This window comes from Diadema antillarum, unplaced genomic scaffold (assembly GCF_040938485.1).
Source record: "Diadema antillarum isolate AM-2024a unplaced genomic scaffold, OU_Dant_1.0 seq00000569_RagTag, whole genome shotgun sequence".
NCBI lineage: Eukaryota > Metazoa > Echinodermata > Echinoidea > Diadematoida > Diadematidae > Diadema > Diadema antillarum.
In genome coordinates this window covers 83,680-105,104 of record NW_027271507.1, presented here as the reverse complement: position 1 = coordinate 105,104, position 21,425 = coordinate 83,680, and the positions used below count along the sequence as shown (strand labels likewise).

Sequence of the window (21,425 nt, the reverse complement as noted above, 5' to 3'; positions counted from 1 at the left end):
GTATGGTTCTAGGAACAGTACCCCCTGGAAAACCACCCTCCGGATAACTACCACCCGGATAATTACCCCCCAGGACAATTCCCCCCTAGGGCAACTACCCCCCGGACAACTACCCTCCAAGGGCAATTACCCTCCAGGGTAATTACCCCCTAGGACAACTACCCCCCGGACAACTACCCTCCAAGGGCAATCACCCCCCAGGGCAATTCCCCCTTAGGAAAACTACCCCCTGGATAACTACCCCTCGGATAACTACCCCTGGATAGCTACCCCCTCGGATAACTACCCCCTGGATAACTACCACCCGGATAACTACCCCCTGGATAACTGCCCCCCGGAGAACTACCCCCTGGATAACTACCCCCCGGAGAACTACCCCCTGGGTAACTACCCCCCGGAGAACTACCCCCTGGGTAACTACCCCCAGGATAACTACCCCCCGGATAACTACCCCCCGGATAATTACCCCTCGGATAATTACCCCCCGGATAATTACCCCCCGGATAATCACCCCCCCCCCCCCCCCCCCCCCGGATAATTACCCTCCGGATAACTACCCCCCCCCCCCGATAATTCCCACCAGGATAATTATCCCCAGGTTAATTACCCCCTCCTCCGATAACTAGACCCCAGATAACTTCCACCCGATAACTTCACCCTCCGATAACTTCCCGAGGATGATTACCCCGGATAAGCAAGCCTACAACTCCCCCTCCCCTATAACTATCAAGACGAAAATTACCCCAGGACAGTGCACCACGCCAATTACCCCCTGGGTAACTACCTCCCGGGTCATTGCCCCCCCCCCCCCATCTTACCTTTAATAAAAAGAATATCATTACTACAGGAAACGAAGTTCTTTGTATTATTTGCCAGGAATCACGGAGATGCCATACTGATACATCATTTTATGAAAACAACATCTTAAAGATTTACGATTTGTATCGTTTGCACTTAGGACAATTTATGTAAAAGCTTAATTTCTCCCTCTGTATTTTGACTCTATGTTCATAAAAAACGAAGCTGTCCCTTCATATCCTACCCGGTAATCCAGTAAATGTCAATGCCTTTAACCAAACTATTTTCACTAAATCTGTATTTTCTTTTACTGTTCCGAAATTTCGGATTTCTCTTGATAGTATAGTATAAAAGAAGTTTTAAGTTTGAATGCCTTTACCATTGAACTAAAGACATTTTGAAGAAATGTTACACTTCAGAATGAGTTAAACTTTTTGCAATATTTTTTAACCACAATTGTCTATCGTTTACCACAACTCCATGTAACACTTCTTTATTTTGAGGAGCTTATATCTCATGCCTCACGTGCCCTGGTTTTGACCCATCATCTTCCTCTTCCCTCTCGCTTTTCTCTGTCCACTGTGAAGGCAGTCTATTCCTGTCATTCATAACTCACCTTTCCTCTTTCTCTCATTACAAGGGATTTATCTCGTGTGTGTTCATGTGCAGTGCACTCCCGTTAAAACGAAATGCTCAGGACTGGCAGTTTTTTTTTTTTTTCGTTTTAACGAAATTTCGTTGTAACCGAACAAATATAATATGCAATGTATAACGAAAAGAAGGAAACCACGCATAAAAAAATTTGTTTGTTGAATCCTCATCATACGCTGGAAAGCTATGTGAAATGGGAGAATACCTTTTTAATTTCGTTTAAATATTACATTTTAAAAAGAGCATAAAGTTGTTTGTGTTGTCACACAGGTGTAGAAAATGACGGTGTAGGATTTGGTTACAGTTCGCTATTCCAAAGGTTCTTTTCTTACTAAAGTACGTTACTCCGAAGACTCCTTATTCCGAAGTTTCGCCATTCCCGGGATTCCGATGGTTTGTTTATGTGAAGGTTCGCATTTCCGCAGAATCATCATTCCGAAAGTTCATAATCTAGATCAAAATAATATATTGTTCATTTTCCGAAGGTTCGTTGATCTGAAAATGAAATGAGGTTCGTCATTCTGAAGGTTTATAAATCAAAAAAAAAAAAGAAAAAGGTTCACTAGTCAGAAAGTCCGTTGTTCCGAAGGCTTTTTCATCTGAAAATGAAATAAGGTTCGTTATTCCGAAGAAATTTTGTTAATGAAAAAAAAGATGAGAAAGGTTAGTTATTTCGAAGATTTATTTATCTTAAGACGATTATAAAGATTGCAATTCTTAAGTTTTGTTAGTGTACTCTCCTTTTTCCACCATGGATTAACGATACTTTCTGTAATGTTCCGATTAACGAACGTTTTGAATTCCTATCATTTTCGGACTAACGAACCGTATAAGAATAAGAATAAGGACCATATTTTATTATCGAATTAACGAAACTTTGGAATAATGCCAAAATGTGCTTAATAACAAACCCTCTTTCATTTCCGAACTAACGGACATTTAGTTGTATCAGAATCTGTGTGTTTTGTATTAAAGGACTTCGGAACAATGAAACAAACCTTATCTGAATTCAAATTATTTTATTACAACAACGCAAGTTCCCCTCGGAAACTGTGCGTGATACACGGAGTGAACATTTAATGATGCGTTCGCTCATGCAGAGACGCTTTAATAATGCTTGTTCCGCTACGCATTTTCGAATGCGATCCGCATTTCGTTATAACGGAGCGCATTTCTTTTGTTTTTCTTTGTCAGTGGCGCTCAGAAAAGACTTCGTGATAACGAAAATTTTGTTATAACCGTCTTCGTTATAAGCGAATTTTGTACCATAGACTTTAATGGCGATAATTTTGGGACCAGAAGTTTTGCTTCGTTATAACGAAATTTCGTTATAACCGTGTTCGTTGTAACGGGAGTGCACTGTATCTTTATTTGTGTACTTCGTCTCTGTCTTAATTTGCTTTCTTTACATTGTTTCATCAATTTTGTAACTATTTTACTGTTATACCGTTAACGTTCATTTCAGAATTGCCCTACTGCATTATTGGGCATATTAACAACTAGTATATCAAGGATGTGGGAAGAGATTGTCACCTCCTTGGTATGATCACTGCAGAACATTACCTCCCTTGACAATTACTCCTTATTAAAATTAGGCTCCAAACAATCACCCCTCTTACAATAACTCTCCCCCAGAAAATTACGTCTCTCATTGTTATTTTCGAACACATTAGCTATTTGAATTGAAAAAAAACCCAACATTTTTTCATATCGTCTGGTTTTGGTCGAGACCTAACTTCAGGTTTTAAACATCTTTTGGGTGAGATGATTAGAAACCCCTTACGAAATATTAAAGAGCATGTTATTCCAAGAAGGATTCAATTTTTTGAGAAAAAAAAAATACTCTTGAAATGGCCGGGATAAAACAGAGCAGCCCTATAATGTAAAAAGGATTCTGTCAACTACAACTCTCCCTAGATCTATTCAAAAAGAGGGTGCAGGACAAAAGACTTCGTTAACAACTAGGGGTGTTTTGTAAAAAAAAAAAAAAATACCGTTAAACTCGTAATATTTTACTCTTTCTAATGAGACTAACTTATATTTGAACTGGATTTCCTCTTAAAGTGTCGAGAACATTTAATTTGAAAACTAGCACAATTCTACTTGTATGTAAAACAAGCTGTAATTTTACTCTCATGACAGATTAGGGCACCTTTTGATAAAAGTTGCCAGTTATGACATCTTGTTAGTATCTAATAATTTCAATAAAACCATGGGTTCTGCTTGATTGATAAGCTCGAGTCACTGACTTGTTACCATGGACCTGCTTTGATCGACCTACAACGATTGGTAATTGTGTGGAACTGACAGCTTGTCAGGACTGATAACTTTCATTAAACCGTGCCCGGATCCTATCATAAATTATGGCTTTATATCGAAGAGTCCCTCGCTAATGTTAAGGGAATATGAATTGCAGTGAAATCAACTCTCCTTTTCTTATGTTTATCGTCTATCATGTGTTATAACGGTAGAAAATAAATGACAAGCCAAAAGAGTGATGACAGTGTAAGAGAAAGGTGCATCTTCTGATATGGTGTTATGAACTTATGGAAAATATACGACGGGTGGTAACTTTCGGGGGGGGGGGGGGGGGGGGGCGGGGAGGGAGGGTTGTCCAGTAGGTAAGTATCAGGAGGGGGCGGGGGGGGGGGGGTTCGGGGTATTGTTAATGGGGGGGGGGTAGTAATCCGGGTGGTAGTTATCCTGGGGGTAGTTATCCGGGGAGTAATTATCCGGGTGGTAGTTATCCTGGGGGTAGTTATCCGCGGGGTAGTTATCCGGGGGGTAGTTATCCGGGGGGTAGTTATCCGGGGGGTAGTTCTCCGGGGGGTAGTTACCCAGGGGGTAGTTCTCCGGGGGGTAGTTATCCAGGGGGTAGTTATCCGGGGGGTAGTTATCCAGGGGGTAGTTATCCGGGTGGTAGTTATCTGGGGGGTAGTTATCCGGGGGGTAGTCATCCAGGGGGTAGTTACCCAGGGGGTAGTTATCCGGGGGGTAGATGTCCTAGGGGTAATTGCCCTTGGGGGTAGTTGCCCTAGGAGGGTAGATGACCGGGTGGTAGTTTTCCTAGGGGGTAATGGCCCTGGAGGGTGATTGCCCTGGGAGGGTAGTTGTCCGGGGGGTAGTTGCCCTAAGGGGGAATAGACCTGGGGGGTAATTATCCGGGTGGTAGTTATCCGGAGGGTAGTTGCCCAGGGGGTAAGTGCCCGGATACGGAAATGTATTATGTCATGTACTACTGTAATGAAAATGAACAGTATAGTCTTACCTACATAGGATACTGTATACGCCATATACTTGAGAGCAAGTCTAATTTTTTCGAATCGGGACTTCCCGTCAATTTTGCGAGGGGTTATATTCGCGATTGTGGAGTACAGTACTGAACGGAGAAATGCATGCGTGCACATCACATCATGTCCAGGATAAGAGTTAATATTTTCGTGTGTTTTTAAATTGGTGAATAGCACTCGACTCGCGAAATTTGTGAAAATAAAAGCCTCGCGAATTACTCAGCATATACAGTAGTTGCTTTCTTCATTGTCTGTTATGGAAAGGGCCCTGCTATTATTAATTTCTGTAAAAAGAAATGTTTTGCTAAGTGGAAATTTTCACGCATTCTGTGGACAAAAAAGTAGCACAAAATGCATGAGAAATTTGTTCGCTTGTTATATTTAACATTTTTGTATGTTTTGTTAATTCTGCAGAATGAAAGACAAAATTCATCTTACCTGGCTGAGTACCCACAAGAATAATCAGGGTGAAAATTTTAGCGGTTACAATACCTAGCACTCCTGTATACCAATTTTTAATCACAGATAGAGGGACATGAATAGATGAAACGTTGTGTTCAAATTTGTGCCTACAAAGGTTAGGCAGCAGTCAAACTTGGGATATTATAAAGGTGTAGACCCTTGTGTACTAAACCTCAGTGCTGCTAATTTAATACGGAAGTATGTACTTGGATGCAAATCACATCCATTAGTTGTAATGATGCTGGGTTTTGAAATCCATTTGGCCAGCCTTTTAGGCATCGTTTTATCTAAATGGGATCAAGTCTTGATAGCCATTTCTATAGCCACCAGTCAATCATAGTCGTGTGTTTAAAGATATGTGGATGATTCTCATCTGCTGTGATGCAATTCAACTTTCTTCCTGACAGTACGAAAATGTTTTTTGATGGATATGATAGAAAAATTTATTCCTAGAAAAATGCATATATGCAGTAACTGTTGGAGATTCACCATTTTTGTGACATGACCTTCGACATGTTTGATGTGAGCCTAGACAAGCCATCTCAATTTAGCAATCTGTTACTGCCTTCTTTCCTGTGGGGAAGGTCTGTGAACGGCCAGGCCAGCTGCTGCTGTGTGAAGGTGGCTGCTGCGGGGCCTTTCACCTAGACTGCATTGGACTCCAGATGGCGCCCTCTGGGTCTTTCAAATGTGATGAATGCATCTCAGGTATGTCAATTGGGTAAAAACTCGCAGCCTGAACAATTTTGTAATTGTATCAAAAGTGATATTCATCTGATGATCATATGGAATCGTAAAGCATCAAGGATGTAACGAGAAATAAATATACTGATATAGAATTTTCTCTCTTTTTTATACCCCCGCCAAACGAAGTTTGAAGGGGGTATATAAGAATCAGCGGACGGTCGGGCGGTCGGGCGGGCGGTCGGTCCGTTGCAAATCTTGCGTTGCGAACTACTTCCTCAGTTTTCAACTGATTCCCATAAAACTTGGCACAGATGTGTGCCTTGGGTTGTAGATGTGCAAGACGTATTTTTTGACAGTACCCAAAAGTACGTTGCCATGGTAACGGCATATTATGGGCAAAAATGGGTACAAATCTTGCGTCGCGAACTCCTCCCACAGTTTTTGATCAATTTTTATGAAATTAGGTACAGATGTTCATCTGAATATGTTAATGTGCAAGACACATATTTCGGCAGTGGCAAAAAGTACGTTGCCATGGTAACGGCATGTTATTGGTAAAATATAGGGCAAAATGCTTCATGGCAAAACTGCTTCATCAGTGTTCTTCCAATTCTCATGGAATTCATATTGAATGTTTGTCTTAGGATATAGGTCAGCATGACACATTTCTTGACAGTGACAAAAAGTATGTTGCCATGGTAACAGCTCACATATTATGAGCCAAAATGATGGAAAATTTTGTGTTGCAAACTACTTCCTCAGTTTTTGCCCAATTTCCATGAAACTTGGTACAGATGTGTGCCTTTGGTTGTAGATGTGCAAGACGCATTTTTCGACAGTACCCGAAAGTACGTTGCCATGGTAACGGCATATTAATGGCAGAAGATCAAGGAAAGATCTTGCGGATTTAACTACTTCCTCAGTTTTTTTACCAAAGCTTATGAAATGTTGTTTTGACCAAAGCTTATGAAATGTTGTTTGGCGGGGGTATAACCAGTCGCTGTAGCGACATTTCTAGTTTCTTTTGTTTGCCGTTTTTCTGTAGTTTGCTCATCACTGTCATTATCTTCATCATCATCTATCTAGGAGTCCATTCATGCTACGAGTGCAAACAGTCGGACCAAAACGTGAAGCGATGTCATGTGCCCGTATGCGGCAAGTACTACCACGAGTCGTGCATCCGACAGTTTCCCCTCACTAAGTTTGATCACCGCGGCTTCACCTGTCCGCTACATTCCTGCCATGCCTGCTTCGCCGAAAACCCTAAGAGTGCCAAGTCAACCAGAGGTAAATCACCGGCAAAGTTCACCCCATATGTTATAAACTCTATAGAGTACCAAGTCGTCTCAAGGTAAACTACCTCTGACACTCACCCCCCACGTCTTGAAATATCCCAGGAGCTGAAGTCAATCTAAAGTAAATCACTAGTAAAATTCACCCCTCCCCCCATGTTTCCAGCTCAGAGTGTCAAGTCGTATCGAAGTAAACTACCAGTAACACTTGTCCCTCCCCCTTGTCTTAAAATAATCCCAATAGCTTCAAGTCATTCAAAGGTAAATCACTAGTAGAACTTAACCCTTTCCCCATGTCTCAATGCTTACAATCTTGTGGAGTTATCAGAGGATGTTCAGTGGAAATCATCAGTATAGGTTAGGGGACTTGCTCATTGATTAAAAAAAAACAAAAAACATTTTATTACTATTCATTTTATTGTGCAAAAATTTTGGATTCTACTGGGCCCCCATTTGTGAAATGTAGCTTGCTGTTTCAAAGTGTTACTGGGCCACCTGATTTGTTTCGCTTATTCATTGCTACCTCCAAAAGAAAAACAAATTATCTTTTTCTGATTAAACCCTATTCTTACATCTTACATCCTTGACAATCAGGCCGATTGATGCGTTGTGTCCGCTGCCCGACGGCCTACCACCAGGGGGAGACCTGCGTCGCTGCTGGCAGCATCGTCTTGGCGGCTAATTCCATCGTCTGCAGCCGCCACTTCCAGCCGCTGAAGTCCCAGAAGCACCACTCGCATGTCAGCGTCAGCTGGTGCTTCACCTGCTCCTCAGGTAGGGGGCGCTGTCACCTTTCTTTATTTGTTTTGTTACCTCTGCCAAGGGAGGAGGTTATGTTTTCATGGGCATTGGTTTGTTTGTTGGTAGTTTGTTTGTTTGTTTGTTTGTTTGTTTGTTTGTCTGTTTGCAAAATAACTCTCAAAATAACTCAAAAAGTTGTGAACAGATTTGTCTGAAACTTACTGGAAAGATTGATAATGACACAAGAAACAAATGGTTCAATTTTGGTAGTGATCTGGGAATTTTTATGGATTTTATGAAGGATTTTCAATGTTTTGGCAGTTAAAGTCAATGAACTTAGAGTTCAAGCTGCGCATTTTTTGAGGTTTGCGTATGCACACTAAAGTGCATGCTCTAGTTTCTGCTAGGGCAAGGCGCACAGCGCAGCTGGAATTGATGACGAAACAAAAGGCTTCTATATTGGGAAATAAACGGGCTATTTTCAGCATGCATACGTAAGGGTTGAAATCACTGATCTCTATGGAAGAACAAGATCAGTGGTGGAAATGAGCTGCATGGCAGAGGTTTGCGCTTTCAGAATGCTTCTCTAGTTTATTCATATTTTTGAGGGAGGGGGCAAGGATGAGACTAGGAGCTCAGTCCTTGTAGTTGACATGATTTTGTTTTGCTTTTTCTGGAGGATTCATTATGTGTGCAAAGAATCTGATTTGTTCAGGATGTGATATCTGCACATTTTGCAGGTGCTTTTGGTATGATTATTGCTGATTTTCAGTTGATGTGATGTCGTATTCTTGTTTTCAATGTTGTGGATAAGGGAAAAATTTGGCAAATACATTTTTGAAAAGACCCTATTTCAGGCATGTTAAGTTACTTTAGGAGCTACAAGGTGTTACCAAGTCTTTGCAAACTTTTCACCCCTCTAACTTTCAATTAAGAGTTACTTTCCAGTTTCGTTGATTTGCTTGGATCTTCCTCATCTCCTTACTTTCTTTCATTGTCTTTCAGGAGGCGACCTCATCTGCTGCGAGAGTTGCCCGGCAGCCTATCACCCCAAGTGTCTGGGCTACGACAGCGTCCCGGAGGGCAACTGGTTCTGCCGGGACTGCATCAATGGCAAGCGGCCCCGCTACGGCGACATCATCTGGGTCAAACTGGGCAATTACAGGTGAGGAAGGGAGGGAAGAGGGGGGCCTGCCCGCCAGGGGAAAAGGTTCACCTCAAGGAGCACCTTAGAATCAAGGTGTATGTTAAGAAGCTATACCTTGTTTGAATGGTTTGCTACAGATAGAGTTAAACCTTATTGACTAACAGAGTGTAAGAAGTTTCATTAGAATATCAATGAATAAAATAAGAATATTATGGTATTACACATGTTTGTATATGTAACAGATGCAGATATCATCATGCTAGATGTATATTAAAGAAGAGAAATTATAAAATTATGTTCATATTAAAGAAAGGAGAAATTATAGTTGTTCAACACAACAAGTTTTGATAGCTAGATTCTCTACTTGACAAAATTGTCTGTCAGCATGATAATTTTTTCCCCCTTGTTCACAAGGTGGTGGCCAGGAATGGTCTGTAACCCCAAGGACGTTCCTCAGAATATCCAGGAAAAAACTCACCAGGTGGGGGAATTCCCCGTCAAGTTCTTTGGCTCCAACGACTACTTCTGGACCCACAAGGGGCGTGTGTTTGACTACCTAGAGGGAGACAAGGGGAGTCGAGAAACGACCAATGCCAAGGGTCTGGCAGCTGTTTTCAAAGCAGGTTAGTCGCTTCAAAGGCACAATGCCATAAATGCATCACTAATAGACTGCCTTATTCAATATACCAACACAAAATATTGGTAAGTTGAATTCTTTGGTACATTGATTTGTGTACCTCAAAAACTGGTCCTCAATTACATTTGTGCATTTGACTTTTCATATGATCGCAGGAGAAGTGTTGAAAATTGGTGTATGCATGTTGAGATGATCCATAGAATTCTCAGTAATTTTGTTTGACATGTGGTATCCCAAAACAATACAGTTTTTATTCCATTGTAAAAGAAGTGTTGAAGATTGGTTTATGCATGATGAGATGATCTGTGGAATTTCACTAATTTTGTTAGACAAGTAGTATCCCGAAACAATACCTTTACTTTAATCATTGTTTTGCATGTACGGTATGTCTCAGACCGGCAGTCAAATCTACAGTACTGTGTTGTTTCACTTATGTAAATCAGTGTGTCCAGGGAAAGTAAGGTTTCTTTTTTCTTGGCATGACAGATAAACTGAATAAGACTTGCAACAGTGTTCAACCACTGTGAACATTTTGAGGTTCCAATCTGTATTTTTGGAAAGAGAGTAGCGATAGGATGCATAGCATTATATCTCACTTGTTAATGGGATCATGAGGAGCATGGGTTCAAATAGGATTCAATATGAATGGTAAAGTCAGAGCTGCCAACTATTACGGATTTCCCGTAACTGTTACGGGAAATGATCACGATTATGGGAGTACGGAATGTCGCCTCAAAATTACGGTTTTTGGAAATTACGATAATGCCCTATCGCCTATGCAGCAATTGCAATATACTAGCAGACTACACACTGTACATTCTCCAGCCGGCCTGCGTTGCCTGATTGCCCGCATTTGTGTGTGTCGGTGTCTGTGTACTTGACGTGTGTGTTCGTAGCTTCCATTATAGAAAAGTGTGCGCGCACGCAATTCGCTGCTTGCGTACTGTGTACACCGAACGCGCGCGTGAATCCCTGTCGCCTACGGACCCTGGATGTTTCCATCGATCGCCATGGGATCCCCATGTGTGGCCGGCCGGCTGGGGACCGGAGCGTGAGTACATGTAGTAGCTTAGCTACACACTGTAGCCAGCTGCCACTCTAGACAGTACCCTATTTCGTTTTCAGTCGGGGTAGAAGCGCTCCGTTGTGCAATGTCTGCTTCTTTTTCTCTACTTCTTCCGTTTTTCCCTTGCCTCCCAAGTACGAAATGATTTTTAGAGTGTTGTGTGTGTTTTTTGTAACGTTATTGCATCATTTTTCTGCAAGGAAGAGGTGAGTTTCTGTTCATGTACTGATGATGTGCACTGCAGTATGTGCAGGTGAAAAGCGTTCGAACTTTCTTTCCCGAGTATCGTGGAAACTCGATGTATTTCTAGGCCTATAAAAGGAGATCTCATGTAACAGAATACTTATAACAAACTATTTTCAGGTCAAAGTGAATTAATTTCCCTTGTTTTGTATCGTTTATTGACGATCTCAAGGATCTCGTCGTAATACCGAATTTCCAATGTGTAGACTAGATCTATTTGATTTTCGCGTAGCTTTCAGTGCTGCAAACTTTTGCTAGGGCCTAATCTTACTACAAAACTTATCATTCTATTTCTGTTGTTTCTCACACCTCGTTTGGTACGATTTCTTCCATTTTATATCACTTTATCCGTTCTCTTTATGCTTTGAAATATTTAAACGTAATTCTTTCAAGTGTCTCGCACTGTTATTTTCGTAACGGTGATTTCTCCGCTTTCGTCCAATACTTTTTCCGAATCAAAGTGACGTGTGTTGTCTTTTCTAAATATTTGTGTTGTTGGGAGGTGTTGATACTTTGTATTTGTTATACTTATTTATTTTCCTCGGTGTTTATCTCGAGGGACTATGCGTGTTTCTTAATGTTAATAGGAAAAGGCTAAAATGATATGAGTGATGTCTGATGGTGATGATGAAAACCATATGCTGGTACAAAAAGACGTCTTACTGTGAATGCTGAGCGTACGTACCGTTCGTTTTATTTCACTTTCCCTCTTATTCTTCTTTCCCCCTTACTCTTCTTTCCCCTCCAAAGAATGATAAAAAAAGAAATTACATACACCTCACAACAAAAAGATCTACGATCTGTCAACCTTCGTAAAGTTAAATGTAAATGTTCAATATCAGCAAAGAATAAGGGGAAAGCACGAATGACAATAAATTAGAGCGAAGAGATTGTGAAATACTGAATACACGCAGTCTCTTCGGCTCGAAGAAACTTGACACCCACCCGGCCTCTCCCCTTGTGGAAATTTCCACAAAAACAGGTGCCACACCCAGGTGCGTGCCAGACGAAAGAATACGCGCACTGGAATAAACAGCGTGTTAGTATCCTGGAAATATCGATCGAAGAACCAGCTCATTAGTTGAATTAAAGGAATCATTGCAAAGATATCCTGATTCTATATCCTTTCTTTTGGCGCATAGTAGGAAACATCAAACAGTCAAATATATTGTACTTAATCGAATATCTTATGTTCCCTGAACAATAAAAAAGGATCGATTAATCAGTCAATTAAAAATGCAATCACGGAAATACTTAGAAGGTCTCGTATGCCCAGACAAATTTACTACGATTAGGTCCAATGAGATGCAGTCATCACCTGGTTAGACAGCAAAATCATGACAATTAATTTCAGTTCACGCTCATCATAACTGCTTATTACTTTTCAAAGTTTTGGCTATCAACATTCGTTCGTAGGTGTTTTTTGTTTTGTTTGTTTTGTATGTTTTTCCTCGTGAAAGACGTAATGACTTTTTCGTATCGAATTTAAACTCGATGTTTACCGTAAACAAGCCATTCAGCTCAGCTATGGCGCATTCGATCCATCGAACTTGCAGTAACCTCTTAGGCAGGAGCACATGGGTCTTTCCTTTAAACTTGAAAGTGAAACCACGTGTTTGCACATTGGCGCAACCACACACAGCGCGGCATTTTTGCGATCATATATAGCAGAGTTTCCGATTCCAGTCAGGGTAAAAGAAATTGGAATACTTCGGAAAATACTGATGTTTAAAATCCAGTAAAATGAAAAAGCCTGAAAACAATGCATGATTATGTTTTATAGTAAACAATAGTTGGAAACACCGAAGAGAGTTTTGCATTCGCTCACACAGAAGCTTTCTTGAGAAGATGAAAGCATCCCCCTCCCCTGCTAGATAGTGGAAGCTTCCATAACCAGCCCAGCAAGTTTCTGGAGGTACATGCATGCACTTGTACACATGCATTGCGCGAGAAAGCAATCAATCAACGCTGAACATTGCGTAGTTTGGATTCTTTATCGTGCTGGTGTCCAGCTCGATACTTCGGCATGTGTCGTAATGTTTTGTTTAGAGCCTGTAGGCCTCATATGTCGACGAGTTTAATTCAAAAAAGCAAAAAGAGGGAGATGGAGAAATTACGGATTCTGGTGGAAAAATACGGATTTTGGAGCTGCTGAGTCGGGATTTGTGCTTCCAAAGGTTGGCAGCTCTGTAAAGTACATATTTAGGTATCATTCTTTGACATACAGAAATAGACACAGGGAATGTGCATGTTTTCCCAGTGCAGTGAATAATAAGCTTTCGTTGATTCATGTGTGCTCATACCTTCAAAACTTCTGTCTGCCCAGCTCTGAAAGAGGCATCAGAAAGGTACAAACAGTTCAAAGCATCAAAGGAACAGAAGATAGCCAAGGAGCTTGAGAACAGCAGTAAGAAGCCTGCGCCCTTCAAGTTTATCAAGGTAAACATGGGATGTTGATGATGATGATAATGATGATGGTGGTGGTGGTGATGGTGGTGATAGCGATGGTGATCATAAAGAATATGATGATGATGATGATGATGATGATGATGATGATGATGATGATGATGATGATGATGATGATGATGATGGTGGTGATGATGGTGATGATGGTGATGATGATGGTGGTGATGATGATGATGATGGTGATGATGGTGATGATGATGGTGGTGGTGGTGGTGATGGCAATGATGATAATGAAGAATATGATGATGGTGGTGGTGATTAATACGCCTTTTAATGTAATGGTGATGGTGATTGTAGTTATGACCATCATGATGATAGTAGTGATGATTGTGATTGTACTAATGAATGACAACAAAGGTGTTGGATTGATGGTTATGATGATCTGCACACAATGATGACAGTTTAATGGAGATTAGCCATGCGTTACCTGTGCTCCTGTTTTGATGCTCATTAAACAGATTCATATATAGTGTAACAAGCATGTTTGACAGATTGTGCAACGCGGTGATCCTCTTTTGTTTCTCCTCCCAGACCAACAGACCAGTGGGAAACGTAGTGATGCCTGCTTTTGACATCAGTCAGTGCCAGGCGTGTGAATGCACACTAGACATGGACAACCCCTGTGGGCCGGACGTCGACTGTCTCAACAGAATGCTGCTTATAGAGTGCCATCCACAGGTATGGCAACTAACACCGTTTGACACACACGCAGTTTAATTTATCCAGTACAAGGCAGAAAAATGTGTGAGGCACAGGTCCTCGAAGATTTGAACAAGTGTTTAATGCCAATACCCCAAGTATTTAATTACCACTACACAGAGTGTTTAATGTCAATACATGAAGAATTTACTGCCTATGCACTTGATGTTAAATGTCTCTACATGTGACATTTATTGCCTCTAAGTCTTACTCGGGGGATCCTCTGGCATCTTTTCTCCAGTGCATCTAGCTAGCATTCAGTTATATTGGTTGGAATTCGTGATATTCATGTAGAGAGTCTTGTCTGAGAGGGAAGTGTAACAGCACATAAGGGCTACAAAGAACTGCATACTGTAAAGGCATGTGAGTATTGAATCTATGTAGCATGCAATCAGAGTGTTAGGATGATGTTCATTGACTCATTTCATTAAAGATGTTATGAAAGCAATGATTGCTAGAATGGCAACTTCTTGTAGCAACAGCCAATCACAATTCTTGTCAGTATTATGACACTTGGCATTGCGGCAAGCGTTGCTGTCGCAGCAACCTGTATGAAGTCGAGCCCTGCTGTTTACAGCAACACGAAAAATAATCGCTTTCATTCTGTCGAAGGATTTGAACACATTTGCTCGTTCTACCGATAGTTTTTGATTTGCTGTCCAGCTGTTTCAAGCAGTTGCCAAAACGGTTCAGAGGAGTGCCGGGACCTTTTATCACTCATAGTGAGAGATCAGAACTAGATTTACCAATTGATGTAACAATTGTATGTGCAGGTGTGCCCAGCCAAAGAGAAGTGTCAGAACCAGCGATTTCAGAAGAGGCTCTACCCAGACTCAGTGCCACTGAAGACAAGCCAGAGAGGCTGGGGTCTAGTCAGCATGGTGGACATAAAGAAGGTAGGCATACTCTCTTTTAGTTGATCCTTTTTTCTTTTCTTTTTTGTGAGGGCGTGGCTGCAGAACAGCAGCCAAAGACAGCAGCAGGCATGACAAGTGTTTCCCAAAATATATCTGTGTTGTGATGCATTCTAGAGCGTTTTAGTATCATGCAGATAAGACTCAGAGAAATCCTGCCAATTTGGTTACATCCTTGAACATGCTTCATTATCCGGGATGTCCCTATCAAGCTAGTTGTATGATTGGGTACCTATTAATGCTGAGGTGATGATAATGACAGAGCCCTTTGGAAGAGCAATATTTATTATGGCCGACGTTCTTCTCATTAAGCCAGTCTGCATTATTATTGTCATTATCTTGCCAGGTCCTTTTATCCTTTGAAAAGCTGTTGTGTCCAGTAGTATCATGCCAGGCTGGGGTAAATGAATGTAATGGCAGGACCCTCGAATAGCAGTGATAACAGTGATGATGCTATACTGGATGAAGAAGATCACATCTCCATCATAATGCAAGCTCACTTCACTTCTCTTGTGTCATTATCTTTGATGCCCTGTCTGTCGTGATGATCGTCCATTCCAAATCTGGCTTCCTCTTGCGATAACCACCAGGGCGACTTCGTCAACGAGTACGTCGGCGAGCTGGTGGATGAGGAAGCGTGCCGGCGGCGGATCAAGAAGGCGCATGACGAGAACATCACTGACTTCTACTTCCTGACGCTAGACAAGGACCGCATCATCGACGCAGGCCCCAAGGGCAACCTGTCCCGCTTCATGAACCACTCTTGCCAGCCCAACTGCGAGACGCAGAAGTGGACGGTCAACGGGGACACACGGGTTGGGCTCTTCGCCATCAGGAACATCACGGCAGGTAAGCAACATCTTGTCCAATCCGCAGTGAGGCACGTTGTCCGAAGGGGTGGGGGGGGGGGAGGTGGTGTTCTGCATTTGTCCAATCCACAGAGATATCACTTTTGTGTTCTGCAGTAGACTGGATCAAAGGGGACAGTTTGTGTAAAATAGATTTGGAATATCATTACTAAGCCAGGATTGTCCGCATAGTTTTGTGATGTCTAATCCAGCGTCACCTGAGCATCATTTGTGTCGAGGACATCATATTTAGTGTCACTTATTGCATTTTGTCTTTCTTTTCGTTTGGTGTTCCCGTACTGTCAACTAGTAAGTTTTCACTGCATTTTGTTGTGAAATATTTTTTGTTGGCCTCATTTACACCCAAAATGAGAAATAAGATGAACTAAAATAAGAAATGTATTGTTTATAAAAAATTGATTCAGCAGGCATATTTTGTGCCGATACCCCCATGTGAACATATGTGGGCTTTTGCCCTCAGTTTGTTTTACCTTGCATCAATCTGTTTTTTGTCTGCACAAAATGGTAGCCCTTGTTCTCCTATATCCAATTTAGAGCTATCTTATTTTTTTGATTGGTTTGATTTACAGTTACAATATTGTTTAAAGGTTTTCATTGTCACTCTTTGCTGGATAGGAATGATCAGGGGAACAAGAGTGTAATTGTAGCATTCTTTCTACAAATTGTCTTTTTCTTTGACGAATTTGCATGCTTACTTTGATCTCTTACCTGCAAAGTTCAGTAATAACCCCATTACGGAACAATTTGTTGAAAGCCTGGAAAATCTTTGAATTGGAATGGAGTTGCAATGTGCACGATAGCCCTGTATGAAAGGCATTTCCTATTATTATTTTGTGAGTGGTGATGTGTAGTTCATCTTCTGGTTTACGTGGACGTGTTGCTCTGACCCCAAAACATGTTCGGTTGACCTCGAGGAAAGAGAAAGACCTTGACCAAAAGAATACACAGCCATCTCCGTTGTCTGTGTATACTCTGTCGAGGAACAACTTTTATGACCATGTCACTTTTAATCACTTCCATCCTAATGCCCATCACTACCATGCAGTGCATTTCCCGTCATCACATGCACCCCATCCAGAGTACCTCATTTCTCTATCAATTATACTGATTCCATTGATGTACAAACAGGTGCGGAGCTGAGCTTCAACTACAACCTGGACTGCTTAGGAAATGAGAAGAAGAAGTGCGAATGCGGGGCTCCAAACTGCAGTGGCTTCATTGGGGTCAGACCGAAGGTGAAACAAGTCTTCCACGCTCTTTTTTTTTCATACTTTCATCCTTTTGTTTTTGTTTATTAACTCTATGTGCTACATTCGTACATCCGACTCAGTCGACGGCATGCCAAGTTCGCATATTCTACTCAAACCCACAAACCTGTCCAAACAGATTGAAAAGTCGCCAAATGTTTCAGCACAATGAACGTGTCTCTCGCAATTCCATTCCTGCCTCATGTAGCTTGCATTTTATGTGGTGATTGACTATCTAGCGGTGCTCCGTACTGGATTTGCAAGTAAATTCTAAGTTTCTTTCACTGTTTTGTGTCTAAAAGTCATGCCTCTACAATTATGTATAGCTACTGGTCACTTGAAAGAAAAACAATTATAGATTTGTCATACAATCTACATCAAAGCAAAGTTTCACATTTTCTCTACAACTTTGCGCATTAAATTCCCAGGGTAACAAAAATCTATAAAGGTTACACATATTTAAAAAGCAGAATGTTTTCCCAAAGCATGACTATGTTGCTGTCTCAGAATAATGTGGCACACAGGGGGTTTACACCATGGCACATAAAGAGTTAATGGTTGATGTAATATATGTGATGCTTTATGAACCATGATATTAATAGTGAATAAGATGCACTCACATATTCACACAGACATTTCAACATCAAATTATAACCATCATACAGTAAATTAAGAGTACTATAAAACCAGAAATGTTCGGTTCATCTTAATTTCCTGAATTTCACGAGAGTCAAGATATGCAAAATTTAAATGCACTCGAAAGTTCTTGTCTACATTTAAGGCATGGAATGCCAGTGGCAATTTGGGATAATTTTGTGCTGCAAAACAGGCCGTTGGCTCCAATTCGCAAAAATTTCATGCCGCAATAATATCTTGTTTTCCAGTAGATTATTTCTCTCATCATTAATCCAGTGCGATTACATTTGAAAGCTCTAAACAGATGGACAACATTCAGAAGGCATTTCTCTTCGTTTTCCTCAAGGTCAAATGAAAGTTTTTGTTAACTTGTACCAACACTTCTTGGCTGTTTTCAGACGGCTGCTGCTGCCGCCCAGGAGGAGAAGTCCAAGCAGGCCAAGGACAAGAAGAGGAAGCGGGTAAGGAAGAGGAACAGGGCGGGGCCGCCCAAACTCAAGCACGAGGACGAGTGTTTCCGCTGCGGCGAGGGTGGAGAACTCATTATGTGCGACGTCAAGACGTGTCCCAAATCCTACCACCTGGACTGCCTGGGACTTGTCAAGCACCCTTACGGTGAGACTCCCTCGTCCAGATTGACCAAAAAATTTCTTGTGCCGTTTAGTGCATTCTTGGATCTTATTAGTAATTCCTAAGGCATGAGCATAAATTGTTTTTTTAGTTTGTAGTGATTATAGGGTGTTATTATAGTCATATTTTATCTATTGTAGTAGACAGCTTTTATGCACTAATTTCATGCTTTCAAGAAAGTGATATTGTTGATCTGTGCAATAAATCAAATCATCAAAATGATCAACTCTGTTAGGAAAACACTGTATTTACTTTAGTTATTGCATTGACAATCACATAATACTTTCATAAAACTGATTTTGATCAGTGCAGTCAGTCAAATTTGTGAATTATCAGCCATCTATTTGCAAGTTAGATTTATTAGGTGCAGGACAGTGAACTTGAGCTTTGCGTAGAATGCATTTCATGCTAAGATCACACATGATAAGAAAATATGTTAAAATTGCCCTCTTGGTAGACAAGAAAATGTCGGTACTTTAACAGACATTTTCAGCTAACCGTGAGGAAAGAGAAAGACCTTGACCAAAAGAATACACAGCCATCTCTGTTGTCTGTGTATACTCTGTCAAGGAACAGCTTTCATGACCATGTCATTACTTTTTGTTTTTGAACATTCAGTATGAATATGCATATGAGTGAGATGATATATCATTGCCTCATAACTTGTCATATACTTTGTACACAAAAGTCTCGAAATTTGCAATTTGTTTTTTTGTTTTAATGCAATCGTAACCCAAGCTCAAAATCTAATATACACCAATCTGACTGATCATTATTTTGAGGTTATTCAGCTATGAATAATATTTTGTACACTATATAGCATAGAAATTCATTTTCATCAATTTTTTGTACATGATCAGTCGAAAATTGGGAGGTGATTACATCAGCTCACTCATTTGCATACTCATATCAACTGTTTGAGAACTGTTTCGCAAAAAATTAACAAAACTTCACAATGCTAGAACTTCCCTTTGTTCAAATTTTTGCTAATAAAATTGTACTCTTTTATTTTTTTTTTCAAATGTGCTTGTAACTGGTGCTTAATTCCCTGTAGGAGTAATTTCTGTCTTTTTTACATTCCTGCTGAATTCTCTCTCATGCAGGGAAGTGGCAGTGTCCATGGCACCATTGTGACATCTGCGGGAAGGCCTCAGTTAAACTCTGCGTTGAATGCCCCAACTCATTCTGCAAGATCCACTCGGAGAACGTGACGGTAATCGTCAACGAGCGCATCTTTTGCAAGGATCACGACCTCGCAGAGGTACAGAAGGCTGAGGAGGAGCGAATGAGGCGCGAGGCCGCCAAACTCGAGCAGGAGGTGGCGCTGCTGTCGCAGCAGCGCAACAACGCGCCGGTGAAGCGGGAGAAGCGGAAGTACCGGAGGCGCGACAAGTCGGCCGAGGCGAGCGAGAACCAGCCCAAGGCGAGGCGGAAAAACAAGCTGAAGAAGAGAGAAGAGAAGCGAGCGAGGAAAAGACAGAACAAGGCAAAGGATGGTGAGACTGCCAAAAAAGAGGAAGTGAAGGAGGAGGAACAATTGGTGAACGGAGTGAAAGCTGAAGAGGAGGAGAAACCAGCGGAAGACGTGAGCGAAGGCAATGGACTCCAGCCGCTCAATAGCGACAGCGAAGCGGAGCTTGTCATCGACGAAGGTGCTGCGGAGAAGAGGGAGAAAGCCAAGAAGGAGAAGCAAGACAAACTTGAAAGCAATGGAGTCGATGACGCCAAAGAAATCAAGAAGCACAAAAAGAAGGAAAAGAAAGAAAAGAAGGAAAAGAAACACAAGAAAAACAAAGAGCATAAGAAGGAGAAAAAGGCCAAGGTCGATCGGAGAAAAAAGGAAAAAGTTGGCAAAAAGGACAGTAGAAAAGAAGGCAAAATCAATGGTACTCATTAAAAGTGAGTGACTGTGAGGGGTGTAACACCGTACAGAGGCATGTGAAATGCACTTTGAATTTTGTGTATGAACACTTTTTAATTGGGAGGGAAGGGAGAGCATAGGTGTGTATGTTTTAACAGAATTTTTGAAGTACATTGTAACTAGGGGCATTTTTCTGTTGTCTTAGTTTTTAACATGTTCATGTCCATTTTTTCATCTCACTCTCCATGTGTCCTTCCTATCCCCTTTTCATCCACTCTTCACTTTTTCTTGCTCCGTCTGTAATTGATCGATCTATCTATCTATCTATCTATCTACCTATTTCATTCTATCTCTTTGCATTTTAGTTTTTGTGTGCATCATTCATGCGATGTGACATTTCTGCAGCTGACAATGTTGAAGTTGTAGCATCTATGGTTTCCCCACATTGACATTTCCGATACTGCACGTCAGAAGTATCGCCTTCAAAATGAAGCCATGCACTCGATTTCTTGCTGTATGGAAGCACTTACAATGCAAATTGCTGTTTTTCGCATGCCAGACAGTTTTGAAGTCTGCATGAATTGATCTCAGGTACTAAAAAAGTATCATCTCTTGGTCATGTGGTCTTGTCTCCTCAAAAGGCTAATGGTTTCATTTTCTTTTCTTTTTTTCTGCTGTTTACTTGAGTTGACATTTTAAAATTTTGATGCTAAAAGAGTTTTTTTTTTACAAAGAGTTACTGTGATTGTTATTTGTGTGTTTGATGGTAAGAAAGGAGATCTAGTCCGGTGCATGATGTAAAGAGCTGTAATTATGCGGAGGCCCTGTATTCAACAAAGATTAATAGTGAGGGTCAGTGCATTAACATGCAAAGTAACCAATTGAATAGTTTCGTTTTTTCCAGTACTAATGAGAATGTAATGATTGGTTTATTGATAATGCAACAGAAACGATTTGTCAGCTGGCAAAATGACCCACCTAATGGCTGTGAGCTGCTTTTTTTTTTCTTTTCTTTTTTTTTGGGCACAGAGAGTAAAATCATGTACATTTCAGTAAATATATAAATGAAATAATGAGTAACTGAATAAG

The 21,425-nt window shown here is 41.0% G+C and overlaps 1 protein-coding gene across 1 annotated transcript in view; it reads left to right on the top strand.

The window, feature by feature from the left end:
- Positions 1–20,592, top strand: part of LOC139735297 (histone-lysine N-methyltransferase NSD2-like) — a 37,865-nt gene extending 17,273 nt beyond the window's left edge. The window contains exons 8-19 of the mRNA XM_071646054.1: positions 5,786–5,909; positions 6,975–7,175; positions 7,775–7,954; positions 8,927–9,086; positions 9,483–9,691; positions 13,341–13,453; positions 14,012–14,158; positions 14,953–15,075; positions 15,684–15,942; positions 17,091–17,197; positions 18,244–18,460; positions 19,579–20,592. Of these exons, the coding sequence (XP_071502155.1) occupies positions 5,786–5,909; positions 6,975–7,175; positions 7,775–7,954; positions 8,927–9,086; positions 9,483–9,691; positions 13,341–13,453; positions 14,012–14,158; positions 14,953–15,075; positions 15,684–15,942; positions 17,091–17,197; positions 18,244–18,460; positions 19,579–20,372 (2,634 nt within the window). The 3' untranslated portion in view covers positions 20,373–20,592. The remainder of the gene's footprint in view (positions 1–5,785; positions 5,910–6,974; positions 7,176–7,774; positions 7,955–8,926; positions 9,087–9,482; positions 9,692–13,340; positions 13,454–14,011; positions 14,159–14,952; positions 15,076–15,683; positions 15,943–17,090; positions 17,198–18,243; positions 18,461–19,578) is intronic.
- The last annotated feature ends 833 nt before the right edge of the window (positions 20,593–21,425 follow it).